This window comes from Loxodonta africana, chromosome 11 (genome assembly GCF_030014295.1).
Source record: "Loxodonta africana isolate mLoxAfr1 chromosome 11, mLoxAfr1.hap2, whole genome shotgun sequence".
NCBI lineage: Eukaryota > Metazoa > Chordata > Mammalia > Proboscidea > Elephantidae > Loxodonta > Loxodonta africana.
The window spans coordinates 72,758,308-72,772,924 of record NC_087352.1 but is presented as its reverse complement, the minus strand read 5'-3'; the positions used below and the strand labels follow the sequence as shown (position 1 = coordinate 72,772,924).

The following is a 14,617-nucleotide window of genomic DNA, read 5'->3' as shown; positions in this document are numbered from 1 at the left end:
AGATGGATTTTAGACAGGAACACTTTAATAAACCAGTAAAATCTGCTAGAAATTAGCATGTGCAAAGTACAGAACGTGCAGAGACAGAAGAAATAACCTCCTGGCAAAGCCAGGGAAACCTCCCAGTAGAGGTGCTATCTTTGCTGAATTTTGAGGAATCGGTTTCCCAACCAGGCAAGGGGCAAGGGTGTCAAATGGGAACAGGCAAAATTCTGAATTGAGGAACTGAATAATCAAAGGTTAAAAAAACAAAAACCATGTGGTAGGTCCCAGTTATTGTTGGAATGTAAAGTATATGTATGTGGTGGAGGGAGGGGAGAGTGAAGTAACAAATGGCAGAGGTTGAGAGAGGCCAAATCATGGAAGGCCATGCTAATTTTATTAACTTACATAGTGCATAAGGTATAATTCTAAAGTAGGCAAATCAAAGAACTTAAAATTACAAAGGTTTTCTACAAATTAGTAAGAAAATACAAATAATCTATATTATCAGGACAGAAACCCAATTCAGATTATCTTAAACAAGAAAGGGACTTTATTGGCTCACAAAACTTTAAAGTCCAGAGGTAGGGCAGGCTTTAGGCACAGCTGGATCTAGGGCCTCAAGAAAAATGGATTCAGGACTTAGTTGTTTTTCCATTTCCGCTAGCCTCCAAGTTTCTTCTCAGATGGACTTTCTCCACATGGTACAAATACTGGCTTACATGTTCCTTGGTTCCTGGGATCTCATTAGAGCCTTCTTCCAAATAGTTCCAAAAGTTCTTTGAGGGTTCTCATTCGCCTGGCTTGAGTTACATACCACTTTTTTAATTGCTGTGGCTAGGGAGCTGTAGGACGCACAATGGCCAGGCCTGGTCACATGCTCACCCTATGTGGGGTATGGAAGAGGGTGACACCACTTAAGCCACAGAGAATGGGTTCCCCACAATAAATAAGGGTTTTGTTATCAAGAGATGAGGAAAGAGATGCTGAAGAAACAAAAACAACAAACGTCCACATATAACCCAATAAAAAAGTGGGTATAAGAACATGAACAAACTATGGGTAAAAATAGAAATGGCCAATAAACATATGAAAATCTCCTCATCCTCACCACTAATCAGGAAAATGCAAATTAAAAAAAATTTTTTTTGCCCATCAGATAAAAGTTATCAAGTGTAGTTAAGGCTCTATGGGGAAATGAGTACTTTCCACAGTTACTACAATTTGGAAGGCTAAAGTTGGTCTATCAGAAAACACACCCTTTGACCCAGCAATCTCCCATCTAGGACTCCATTCTAAAAAAATATTCACACACATGCACAAATATATCTGAATAGATGCTTACTTCAGCATTGTAACAGCAAGAGAAAAAAGGAATAGTTACATAATGGTATTTTCATAGTACTGAATGCTATGCAGTTATTGAAATTCAAAGATCTGAGGATAGGTTTTCAAGACATAAAAGCAAGATGCAGAACAATACAGGCTGCATGATCCTATTTAGGTAAGAACAGAGTTTATATGTGCATGTATATTCTTATGGAAATGTATAAAAAAGGGACTAGAAGGATGTATGCTAAACTAAGATGTGGAATGTGATTGAAAGTGTTCGAGGAATCTTTGCTCTTGTATATCATTTAACTTTGTACAGTGAAAAGGTAGTTATTTATATTTCATCACTAAAAAAGAAAAAGATAAAAGAAATTCACAGACCAAGAAATGCAAATGACCAGAAAACATGAAAAGATGTTCTTCATTAAGCATCAAAGGAAAGTTAAAACAAATTTTACTTATCAGGTTGGCAAAATTTAAGGATGTGCGGTTGGTGAGAGTGTAGGCAAACGGGCACTCTTACTACCGATGGAGTTGTAAACTGGTACGTTTTGGTGGTATTTCTCAAAATGTTACTGACCCAATAAATCCATTTCTAGCTTTTTTTCCTACAGAAATACCTACATGGGTAGCAAAAATATATGTACATGAGATGTTTACTACACTTTTATCTGTAATAAAAAATTAGAAAGAACCTAATTATCCATCAATAAGGGGTTGGTTATGCAAATTACATTACATTCATGCAATGGAATAGTATGTAGCCATCAAAAAGACTGTCTATATCAAAGTGGAAGGGCAAAGGCAAGTCTTAGTGCAGTACATGTAAAAGTGTGACAAAATTACCTACCTCATACAGTTGCTGTGAGGATTAAGAGTTAATCCATTGTAAAGCGCTTAGAACAGTGCCTAAACACAGTAAGCACAAGTGTCATATATTAAAACGTTCTTGCTTAAATATATATATGCCTAAGTAGTCCGGAAAAATAACCAAATAACTATCACTTCTGACTGAGAGTGAGAGGGAGGTGTACTTCATTGTACCTTTGTGTACTGTAGAAAATTCAAACAAGCTTTAGTGGCTTTCACATTTCTTAACCATAAAGGATAAAATTTTAACAGCCATGACTCATGGCATAGTGAAAAAAATACCTGTACTTGGAATTCACAGAACTAGATTTGAGTTTTAGCTCTAACTGGCCACATGCAAGTCACACAATCTCTGGATCTTGCTTTCCTAACCTACAAATCTAAGTGAGACAGGTAAAGTGTCTAACCCAATGCCTGGCATGCAGATTATTTCAATACATGTAACCCTACCTTCAACTCACATAAATATGATAGACATACTGCTAAATATTAGCATCAACTGGGTGTGAATGCAAGGAGCTTAACCTCCAAGCAAGCCAGAAAAAAAGCAGTCATTAGTGGATGCTCAGTGGCTATTCAGCAGGTATCAACAGCCTGCAAGCCGTAACACAATGGCTGTTAGTTTGTTAACCAGATGTCCTAGTTACGCCACTGCACAGCAACTGCCTCATCACTACATTGTGAGAAGCTGGGCAGCTCCAATAACAGTAATTATCTTTGTGGAGATAAATGAACATCTGGATGCACTCATTAATCACTGAATAGTTATTTTAAATCAGTTTGTCTCGTGGGGTCTTATCCTAACCAGAGATGGCCAGTACACAGCACACATACCATCACTCCCCTTTTTCTGCGTACCACGATCCAGCTTTTTGGTCCAGCCCCTTTTCCCCACAGAGCCTGCCTTGCACTAGCCTCAAATTCTAAGCAATGTATGGGTATCAGAGCTGGCAAGACAAAAACATATTTGCCAACTGTAATACTTCTCCTAAACTCTCACATTACCAAATATCTTTGGCATTTATGACAAACCTACCACACGGAAGCTCCTTTGTATATAAACCCGTTGCCATCAAGTCAACTCCGGCTCACAGCGACTCTGTCAGGCAGAACAGAACCACCCCAAAGGGAGTGGCTGGTGGATTCGAACTGCCTATCTTTTGGTTTGCAGTCGAGCTCTTAACCACTGTCCCACCAGGGCTCCCCTTTGTATAAAGGAAAGACAAAAGACCTAAAAAATATGACATTTTTACCACTGAGAGGTTGCTCCTTTCTTACCTACTCAGATACAAAAATCTTGCTTTCGCAGCATAAGTATTCCAAATATACCACCACAAAACCTACTTGGGAAGAAGCCAGTTATAAATAAATCAATCAACTCAAGATAGTTTTATCTCAGAGCGGAGAAGTTTATAGCTTTATTGTACATTGACTTGTTTCCTCTGCCACAAAAAAACCCAAACAAAAGTCCCTACATTTTGTATAACTTAAAATACTTTGTATCATTACTACACATTTATACTTCAATAAATCTTAATCTATAAAGCACATTTCTTATAATTATCAGAAAACCTATAAACAAGCTCCACTCTGCATCACTTCTCCACCAGCTGGTCTTGCACATTTATTACTCTGCTTTTTAACAAACTCATGCAAATCTCACCTTGTTTTTTGAATTCGATCCAAGCACCAGATGTAACCAAAATCTCTTGAACCATGAAATATTTGCATTCACATGGGTCATTTTCCACACAATGATGCCCACCCAAAAAAAAAAAAAGCCTTTTCTCATATTCTCTATTTTTAACTTCCACAGTTTTCCACTAAATAATAGAACTTGGAATTCTCATCCCGGGAGTAAATAATCCTACCGCTACGATGTATTACCTTAATACGTTAAAAAAAATGTGTTAAGACTGAAAATTTAAAAAAGTTCAGTCAATTCTGATAGTTAATAAACTAGTCGTTAATAAGCTAGTTCTTTATTTTTTAAACAGAACAGTCCATTCAACCTAACATACAGGTCCAACCTCAACGCTACTGGGGAATGATTAGTTAATTCTTAAGACTCGCACACTTCCGAACTGTGATAGACAGTATCTGACTCAGCTCTGAAAAATACTGAACAGAGTCGGCTAGCTCTTTGAACTGAGTTACTCCTTCCCCTCCCCAAATACAACACCCTGGTAAGAGAACTATGGCTCTGGAAATTTCAGAGGCAACCTCCCCTAGGACTGGTCAGACACAGGGGAAATGGCTAACCTATATGAAACAGTTTTGTACCAAACCCCCAATGATTTACAGTGGAAGAAATACCAACCTACTTACGGTAGGATTACAGTACCTAGCACAGTGCCTTTTCGGTAGAGAATGTTTAATAAAAGTCAAGTTTTTTTTTTTTTAGCCTGTGTTCAACCCTTTTGTACCAAAGAATAAAAGTAGCAAATAAACCTGACTGATATTTGTTGCCCACTTGTCAGGGAATTCTGTCCTTAACAAGGATGAGGGCAAAATAATGAATTACATCTTCAAGTCTTTTGTTTTCTAGAAGCCAAGACAGACCAAGTACCCTTATGTTGACATCTGCCCTTCAACACTGTCATTCACTACAAATTCTTCTCTAATAATTTCTACCTTTGGTTTTAATTGTTTAGGCTGTCTGCTTTCTAATGATGCACGGGAGAACGTTATTTTCATTAGTAGGATGCCTCCAAATTACATAAAGGATGAGCTGTTTTTGAGTTTTCCTGCATAGGAAGATAATAGCTGCATTTAGGTAAATTCCTAATATGCTTCAATTTTTAGATCAAAGTATCTTCCTCAATTTCAATTATCCCAGTCACTTTTTGATGTTTTATCACCATCACCTCTTAGCTGAGATTTTAAGGCTCATTTTCTTTGAGGCATTAGTCATAATTTATCTGTGATTTTCTGAAATGCATATTTTTATCTGTGATTTTCTGAAATGCATATTCTAATTGGGTAAAACGAGACAAAAGGGTAAATTCTGAAAAGATGGTTTTGGTTTTCAAACTTTGTAACTCTTACGTTGCCTTTTAATGTAGAAGGGAATGCATCTTTGCAAAGAATATTTCAGTGATCAACACAAAAACAACCTTTTGTCTAAAAGGTAAACTAAGAACAGGACAGAGATCAGGCAGTTCATTATTTGGAAAAATAACAAAGTATAAATATCACATGGAAGATTTAAGCATTAACACCTGAATTAAGTTTAAAATCTCAGTTTCTAGGCAGGTATGACACCATTTCTCTCAAGATAAAATAATGGCAAGTGACGATCTTCCACGTTTCCCAGTGGATTTTCTGACAGTCAATAGGGAAACAAACTATTATGTATCATTTCATGTTTTTAAATTTTGTGTTCATTTCTGAAGAAAAAGACCTGAGTGTTGAATTTTTTTTTAATTTCTTAAACTTTCACAACATTCAGAAGTTTTTCTGCATTGTGTCTCCTCTGATGTCTAAAAAGATTTGAGCTTTGACTATAGGATTTCCCACACTGAACACATTCGTAAGGTTTCTCCCCAGTATGGATTCTCTGATGATTAATAAGCCCAGAATTCTGGCTAAAGGCCTTCCCACATTCAAGACACTTATAAGGTTTTTCTCCAGTATGGACTCTCTGGTGTTGCACAAGGATGGAACTTCTGCTGAATGCTTTCCCACACTCAACACATCCATAGGGCTTCTCCCCACTGTGAATTCTTTGATGAAGAATAAGGGCTGAGCCCTGACTGAAGTGTTTTCCACATTCATCACATATATGCTGTTTCTTTCGAGAGGGATTTCTCTTTCTTTCAAACCTGCCCTTGGGGAAACAGGCTTCTCCGTATTTAAAAATCTGAGGAACACCTACATTGAGAGTGCCAGGAACAACATCATGGGCTTCTACTGCTGAAGGAATCTCCTGCTTTGGAGCTAGCGCTCCATTTTCAGTCCTAGCATCATCTGAAATAAAGAAAAAAGTATCACTCGCTTCTTATTCTGGGAAAACAGAACCTGCAGAAATGTTTTTAAAAAGTTAATTAAGAGTGAATAGCTTGCACTCATCTATAAACAGCACTCTGTAAAGTGGCATGAAGGTTGTCTACTCCTAGAACAGGAAAAGGCAATGACTGATTACTAGGCTAATAAGGTAACAGAGCACAGCACAATGAAAAATTAAAAGGTTGTATCTGAATAGAAGTGGGAACATAGGTGAGCAGGCCATAACCAGTAGTCAGAAAACAAAGGGCAGAAAGATAATAGATTCTAAGTTGGCTAGGGAGACAGTCAACATGATGTGGCCAAGTCTGGATGAAATGCTATAAGAAGAAAAATAAAACTGGCCATTAGGAAATCATCACAATGTTCTTTTGCTTTAAGTAAAGGAGAATTTACAGTAAAATACAAATGTGTAAAAAATAAGCTATCTGTCAAAAGTGACTATTTCTGAAATGAGCAAGACAAGGCAGGTCACAGCCAAGATTAGACTAAAAGCACAGCATAGGAGGAGAGACCTGACCAGATGGGGCTGAAGGTAACCTGAGGGCATCCTGTATAAAATTGAGACATGACACTTTAAACTTCAATACACTCCTCAATAAACAGAAGTTTTCATGTAAAAGAAGTTTGCCCTATTTGATACTTGTCATGATACTTGAACAAGCTGTTTATTCCTAAGCCTCAGTTAGGTGTGTCTAGTGAAAGAAACGCTGAAGTTACCAACATGAGGTACCAGCACCCACCCTACACGCAGAAATAAAAGCAAATCTCATTAATAGACTGAAACTTCAAGTCTTAAAAATTAAAGACATGCAGCTCATGCACAGTAAGCAGCAGTGCTCAAAAGGAGATAAAAGTAAGCAAGTCTGTAACAAATGACTAACAAAAAGATAAAATCTTGTCGGGAAAGAAGGCTGACAGAGAGTCTGAATAGAAGGGGTTAGTGGGGCCTAGAGACTTGAACAGAAAACGAGTGTGAAGATAAAGTGGGGGCAAATGACACAGAAAGGTGTGGAGGCTCCCAAGTATAGAAGAGACTAGAGTATTGAAATAAGGTTGTTTTAACACAACTGAAAATTATTCTAAAATTCAGGCAGGCCAGTTTTCTACCTAAGAAAATGCCATCTCCAAAGATCAAGAGCAGCGGTTCTCAAACTTTGTTGTACAGAAGACTGTCCCAGGGACACAAAAAATTGCAGGATTCAGCCCCGCTCCAGAAGTTCTGAAGTACTAACACTGTCCGCTCAGGTAGGAAAAAACCTCATGGCCTATCAGGTATTTCCAACTATCTCGAGGAATGATTCCCAAGAGAGTCTCAAACAGAATTTCACTTTAATTCATATGAATCTGGAAAATAAACCTAGCAGTTTTAGGAGTATACTGGATTATGTTAAAGTATACAAGTAGGCACAGTGTTGACTTTAATATATTGGGAAAGGCTGGTCCACATGAATTATTTCAGGTTTTTTTTTTTTTCTTCCCTCTGTACTTAAAGCATATTATAGCTAGGGAGCTTACTTTTGTATAAATACTTTGAGAAAGTGGAGAATTTTACCCGAATACCATTTCCATAGAAAATGCTTCTTAGAAAAAATGACTGTAGGTAGGATGTTAAAGAAAAAACAGAACTAACTAAATATTGAGAAAGACTTCAGTTATGCCCAACAGACAAAAACAGTGGGTGAAGCCAGGCTTATTGTACCAATAGGATTAGGCAGGAGGCTGACGGTAAAAGGACGTAAAACAGATGGCAGATAAGCAATGTTGTTTTTAGGTGCTGACCAGTCGATACCAACTCATACTGATCCCATATGACACTGTCCCATAGGGTTTTCTTGGCTGTAATCTTTATGGATGCAGGTCTTTTTCCTGCAGAGCCACTGGTAAGTTTGAACTGCCAGCCTTTCAATTAGCAGTTGAGTGCTTAACCATTGCACCACCAGGGCTCCTAATACACAATACTACATGCAAAATAGAGAACTTGGTCTATATGGAGGTGCTGGCACAGGGTAAGGCAAATGCCAGCCTAAGACGGGAAAGTCTTCAAGAAAGAAGTTGAAAGGGAAGAAGAGGCTGATGATGTTAATGTCTGGGAATAAAAGGTCTGAGGTCAGCCAAGCGTTGTAAGAATCAAGATCCTACAGTGTGCCTACGTGTCCAAAGAATCAGGGTAATAGTGATACTCCCTATGGTGAGAACAAGCAAAGAGTTCTGGACAAAACTGGTGAAGACAACAGACTGCCCCAAGTAGCCAAGGCCAACACTTTCATGTTCTAGCCCACATGGAGTTCCTGGTTCTCACCACAGTGCCTTAGTGAATGGAGCTCCCAGGATGCCCACTTGAGCTGGTTCTCCACAGCATCAAGCTCAGAACTTGGTAATCCCTGAGCTTCGTCTTGAGATACTACCTCCTCTACCAGCACTTCCCGTTTTCGTCGACGAAGAGAAACCTGGAAACGATAGGATTTGGTTCAGCTGGAAAGGAATTTTGATGAGAATCAGAACTAAACACACGGAAAAGAAATCATACAAAACATATACAGGTAGTCCCCAAATTATGATGGGGTTCTGTTCCGACTACTCTGTCATAAGTCAGTTCAGATGTATAAGTCGAATACTTTTTTTTTTTTTTAGTTTGCATTATTATTGCCTTTTATCAGTATCTTTACAAATCCCATCTTTGTTTGTCTTTGGGAGCTGGCAACGTTACATATAAACTTACAGATATAACAGCAAATTACACACTGCAACGCTGTATGTAGTGCGTATTACTGACAACATGATATACCAAAAAAAAAAAAAGAGAGAGTTGTAAGTCGGGTTTTTCTAACTCAAATATGTCATTAAGTCAGGGACTACTTGTACTGCAGAGGTCTAGATGGCAGAGAAGCTCAGACAATGGGGAGCAGTGGGGGAGAAAGCATAAACATAATTCTAACTTAGCGAAGTGAAATTTCTAATTCTGTAGCTTTGCCCACTGCTATGCCAGTACTTCAGACCCAGGAAAGTGACACAAGCAAGCTCACCGGTTGTCCAGGGTCATCAAGCTCACTCTCCAAATCCTCCAGCACCGTCACTGCCTCCTCTCCATTCTCTGGATGATGCTCTCGAACCCAAGTCTGTAACTCCTTGGGTAGAATGGCTACAAACTGTTCCAGCACTACCAGCTCCAAGATCTGTTCTTTTGTGTGTGTTTCTGGTCTGAGCCACAGACGGCAAAGTTCTCGGAGCTGGCTTACAGCTTCACGAGGTCCAGGTGAGTCCTGGTATCCAAACTGCCTGAATCGTTGTCGGAAAACCTCTGGGTCAGGAAGATGGTTCCAGGGGATACTTGATCCCTCTTCACCATCAGGGTCTTCCTCTAACTTTACTCTCAGAATTTTTTCTTCTTCATCTGGAGTTGGGATGATAAGTATTGAATCTTCTTCCACTGACTGTGCAGACATCCTGAATTACAATATTTCAAAAAAAGACAATCAAGGCAGGACACGGGCCTCAGGGAAAATCCCCGTTTTCTTCACAGGCACTCCTGAAGTACAAAAAAAACAAATTATACGAATGTCCAAATAACCAGTTAAGAATTCAGACAGGTGCTAGTTAAGAAACATTAATGTACTGCAGTAAAAGACATTTGTTTCTTTCTTGGTTAAAAATTTCAATCAATAACCTACGTAAGAAGTCAACAAACCACGGACTGCAGCCTAATAAGGCCTGCCGGCTTTGGTACAAGGCTGCTGTTAAGAAGTTTTCTCATTTTCGAATGGTTGAACAGTATCAAAGAATATTCCACGACACATGAAAATGATATGAACTGAAAATGCGTGTCCACAAAGTTTTATTGGAACATATCCACACTTATTTGTTCACATTTCATATCATATCTACAGAATAGTTGTGACAGAGACTGTATGGCCTGGGAAAAACTAAAGTTTGCCAATCTTTGATCTACAAAATTAACAAACCCTGTTTCAATAATAAAAAGAATATTTTTTTTAAAGTAAGAACCAACCCAGGTCTGTGCTGTCTAAATGAATTTGACTCTTCGTTGCCATTGAGTTGATTCCAACTCATGGCAACTCAATGTGTCATAGAGTAGAATCGCTTCATAGGGTTTTCTTGTCTGCAGTCTTTACGAAAACAGACCATCAGGCCTTCTGTGGTGCCAATGGATTGGTTCAAACCACCAGCTTTTAGGTTAGTAGTCAAACGCAAACCATTGGCACCACCCAGGGACCTTGTATTTGACCCTGTTGTTGTTAGTTGCCATTGATTTGCAACACCATGTGTGAAGAGTAGAGCTGTGCTTCCAAGGCTGGGATTTTCAGAAGCAGACTGCCAAGCCTGTCTGCTGAGGTGCCTCTGGGTGAGTTCAAGCTGCCAATCTTTTGGCTAGTAGCTCTGCGCTTAACTGTTTGTGCCACCCAGGGACTCTCGCATTTGACCCTAGAACGATGTATTTGCAATTAAAGACCGAGGTTCCTTGACGCACTTTGTTCAACTCAAAAGTAAGGACTACTTTTTTTAATCTATTAAAAAAAAAATTTACACAATTTTTTTAAGTTAAAAAAATTTTTAAATGTTTAAGAATCCTCTGGACTTAAAATATATATGAAAAGATATTCATTCGCTCAGTAACAAATCACATGATATTGAAAAAAGTTACGCGAGGTGCTGTCACCAAGCACACCATAAATGCATTTAAATTTGAAACAGGTATTAAGCACTGCAAATTCTACAAAGAAAAGGTATTCTCATAATCACCCTAAGTTTTTGCAGTGGCCCAGAATTCTGTCCTTAAACTGGATGACTCACAGTTTTCCTAGCTTCTACCCTCAAGGGAACCTTGTACTATTCCTGATCTTTTCCTTAGCATTTGCACAGTCATACCCATGGCACTGTATACAACACAAATAAGGAATGAACCATGTAGGTATTCTATGCATTCAGCCCAGAAACTGAAAATCAGTAACTTCAAGAAATTCATTGTAACCCTGTCAAGATGAACTAGGAATCCGAAAAGACCTTGTCAGGCAATACATACAAGTTTAATTAAGTACTATGCAATGTGGTGGCCTTACTAGTCGGGTTTAGCCATCATATTCATCCTTCTTTATTCCAGGAATCTACTTATCAATAGCTCAAGCATTTCTAGATAAAATAAATTCTTTTCCTTTAGGTTCTCATATGGCACCGAGCGGGCAGGCCCGTGATCCCGACAGTGCTTCTGGCGGGGAGCCTCATTCCAGGTGACCACCCCACCTCGCCCTTGCAAAGTGCACTGCGAACCCCGCCCCGTCCCGTAAGGCCTCCAGCCCCTCTTCCTGGCACTTACGGTGTCCGATTCCTGAAGACCAAAGGCTACTCTGCGACCACAGAGCCGCGACACTTCCGTCCGAGATCGGTGGGACTACAAGTCCCGGCAGCCCTCGCGCCAGATCCGCCCCCTCAACCTCCGCCCGAAACGAGTCCCAGAACCCTCCGCGAGACACCAGTGCCTCGAAATAGAACAAAACCGAACGGTGGGGGAGGGGGAAGGCGGGGATCGCTGGGGACTCAGGGGGTGGGCGAGGACGCGCTGCAGATGGCGAGGATCCGAGCAGGCCTTCCGTCTTCCCCTCCCGTCTCCCAGCAGCTGGGCGAGGAGGACTCGGCCTGTCCCCTACGCCTCCCTGGAAGCCGAGGAAGGTCCCCGCCCGGTTCCTTCACCCGCTCCTTCGACGCGGCCCGCAGCTTCGATCTTAGCGTCCTTTTTATACACCCTTCCCCCGCTCAGGCGCAAACCTCTGGCTCCGGAACCGCAGCAGCTTCGCTGTACACGGCAAACGCAGAAACGCCGCGCAACAAGCGCTTCCCAGAAGCCTCCGGCTCAGACTGCTTCCGGTCTGCTGGCCCGAGGGGGCGGAGAGAGGCAAAGCCCCGCGTTGCCATGGAGATGCGGTCCCGGAGGGGGAGGGGCGACCTGACGACAATGACCACATTGAGACCGCTCTTGGCCGCGAGGCTCTCTCAGCGGACAACCCAGAGTTCTGGTTACAGCTTAAAAGAAAAGGAAAGAAAGAACTCTGACATTAAGATAGTCTTTACAGTTTAACAAGCCTTTTCACGTTCTTTATGCGATCCTTACAGTAATCCTCTGAGAGAAGTAGCAATATTGATGAGGACTTAACTACATTGCGCCAGGCACTGCTCTCCGTGGTTTAAACGTATTAAGTCCTTTAATTTTCAGAACAACCATAAGACATAGATACTTTTATTATCCCTATTTCACAGGTGAGATTACTGAGGCACAAGTAAATAACTAGCAAGTGGGAAGCAAGAGTTGAAACCAATGCATGATTCCAAGCTTTGGTTCTCACCCACTATGCTGCAGAACTGTAATGTATTATGGCCAATTTATCTCCTGGGAAACACGATGAGACAGGTTAAGAGCTTTAGCAAAGATGTCACAGTGAATTTGCAGAATACAATGCCATCTTCTGACTTCAGGCTGAACTCCAGCATTTTATACCACAGAACAGCTGCAAAGTGATTATTTTAAAACGCAAATCAGAACATTTTTATGTAAAGGCCTCCAATGGATCTCCACTGCCTTAAATATGACATGAAAACTCCTGTGCTCTGTCCCCTGCTTACCCCCTTTGACCTCAGATCTTAGGCTCATGTGGCCCAGAATCTTCAACCTCACTAAACCAAACCTATAACGACTCATAACGACCCTATAGAACAGAGTAGAACTGCCTTATAGCGTTTCCAAAGAGCTGGTGAATTCCAGTTGCTGACCTTGCAGCTCCAGCTCTTAACCACTGCAGCACCAGCGTTCCTCAGCCTCACTTCCTACTCTTAATAGCACTTTTAGAAAAGATTATTTACTTGTTTTGTTTGTAAGTCCCGTAGGGCAGGGACCTTGTCTGTCTTATTTACGAGAGTATCCCCACCTGATCCCAGGATGCCTACAGAGAGACCTCAATAAATATTTATGGAATAAATGAAAGAATTCTGGGCTGGCCACTTTGCTGCCTTTGCTAGGTCGTGTCACACAAAAGGAGCCCTGTTGTTGTTTAAGATCTCTTAGAAATGTAGGTCCAGCCTTCCAGGAGTATTCTACCTCATCCAGGAAGTACCCTCTGCAAAGTGCCCTCATTCTCTGCTGGATGTACGGAAGAGTGAACAAGTGAACAACTGATGGTATAGGACTGCTTTTTGATCTGACCAGAACTCCATCTCCCCATGTTGTTGTTGTTAGGTGTGACAGAATAGAACTACCCCTTAGGGTTTTGTAGGCTGTAATCTTTACAGAAACAGATCACCAGTTCTTTCCCCCATGGAGCTGCTGGGTGACTTTAAATTGCCAACCTTTGAGTTAGCAGCCGAGCTCTTAACCGTTGGGCCAACAGGGCTCCTCCATCTCCTCATAACTGCTGCTAACTGTAATGCCTCTTCCTTCTTTGTAGGAGACTTCAGAATCCAGCCTGCTTATTCTACTACTTGGCTACTGCCACCATTCAGCTTGGCTGGTCTTCCCAATTTGCAGAATGCAGTGTCATCTTCTGACATCTTCACTTTTGTGGCTCCTAAAGACTAGCTGCAAAGACAGATGATCCAACAGAATGCAGAAATTATCAAACAGTATCATTAATATCACACACAAATAAAATTTTGACATCGACAGGGAACTGCCAGATATTCAGACCAGATTCAGAAGAGGACGTGGAACAAAGGATATCTTTGCTGATGTCAGATGGATTTTGGCTGAAAGCAGAGAATACCAGAAAAATGTTTACTTGTGTTTTATTGACTACGTAAAGGCATTCGACTGTGTGGACCATAACAAATTATGGATAACACCGCAAAGAATGGGAATTCCAGAACACTTAATCGTGCTCCTGTGGAAACCTGTACATAGACCAAGAGGCAGTTGTTCAAATAGAACAAGGGGATACTGCATGGTTTAAAATCAGGAAGGGTGTGTGTCAAGCTTGTATCCTTTCACCAAACTTATTCATTGTGTTTGCTGAGCAAATAATCATAGAAGCTGGACTATATGAAGAAGAATGTGGCATCAGAATTGGAGGAAGACTCATTGAACAACATGTGATATTCAGATGATACATCCTGGCTTGCTGAAAGAGAAGAGGATTTGAAGCACTTACTGATGAAGATCAAAGACTACAGCCTTCAGTATGGATTACACCGCAACATAAAGAAAACAAAAATCTTCACAAGTGCACCAATAAGCAGTATCATGATAAATGGAGAAAATATTGAAGCTGTCAAGGTTTCCATTTTACTTGGATACACAATAAATGACAAAAAAGGCAGCAGTCAAGAAATCAAATGATGTATTGGGCACATCTGCTGCAAAAGACCTCTTTAAAGTGTTCAAAAGCAAAGATGTCACCTTGAGGACTAATATACACCTGACCTAAGC

The 14,617-nt window shown here is 40.5% G+C and overlaps 1 protein-coding gene across 2 annotated transcripts; it reads right to left on the bottom strand.

The window, feature by feature from the left end:
- Positions 1 to 4,539: 4,539 nt before the first annotated feature.
- On the bottom strand, positions 4,540 to 12,071 carry ZNF24 (zinc finger protein 24). 2 transcript variants are annotated; one of them, XM_010586768.3, is made up of 4 exons: positions 11,971 to 12,071; positions 9,216 to 9,718; positions 8,492 to 8,639; positions 4,540 to 6,153 (listed from the first exon to the last, which is right to left on the bottom strand). In XM_010586768.3, exons 2-4 carry the CDS (start codon positions 9,633 to 9,635, stop codon positions 5,615 to 5,617), a joined length of 1,107 nt encoding a protein of 368 aa, XP_010585070.1. In that variant the 5' UTR covers positions 9,636 to 9,718; positions 11,971 to 12,071; the 3' UTR covers positions 4,540 to 5,614. The 2 variants fall into 2 exon arrangements, with proteins under 2 accessions (XP_010585070.1, XP_064150683.1); XM_064294613.1 differs by lacking the exon at positions 11,971 to 12,071 and adding an exon at positions 11,522 to 11,771.
- Between the last annotated feature and the right edge of the window lie 2,546 nt (positions 12,072 to 14,617).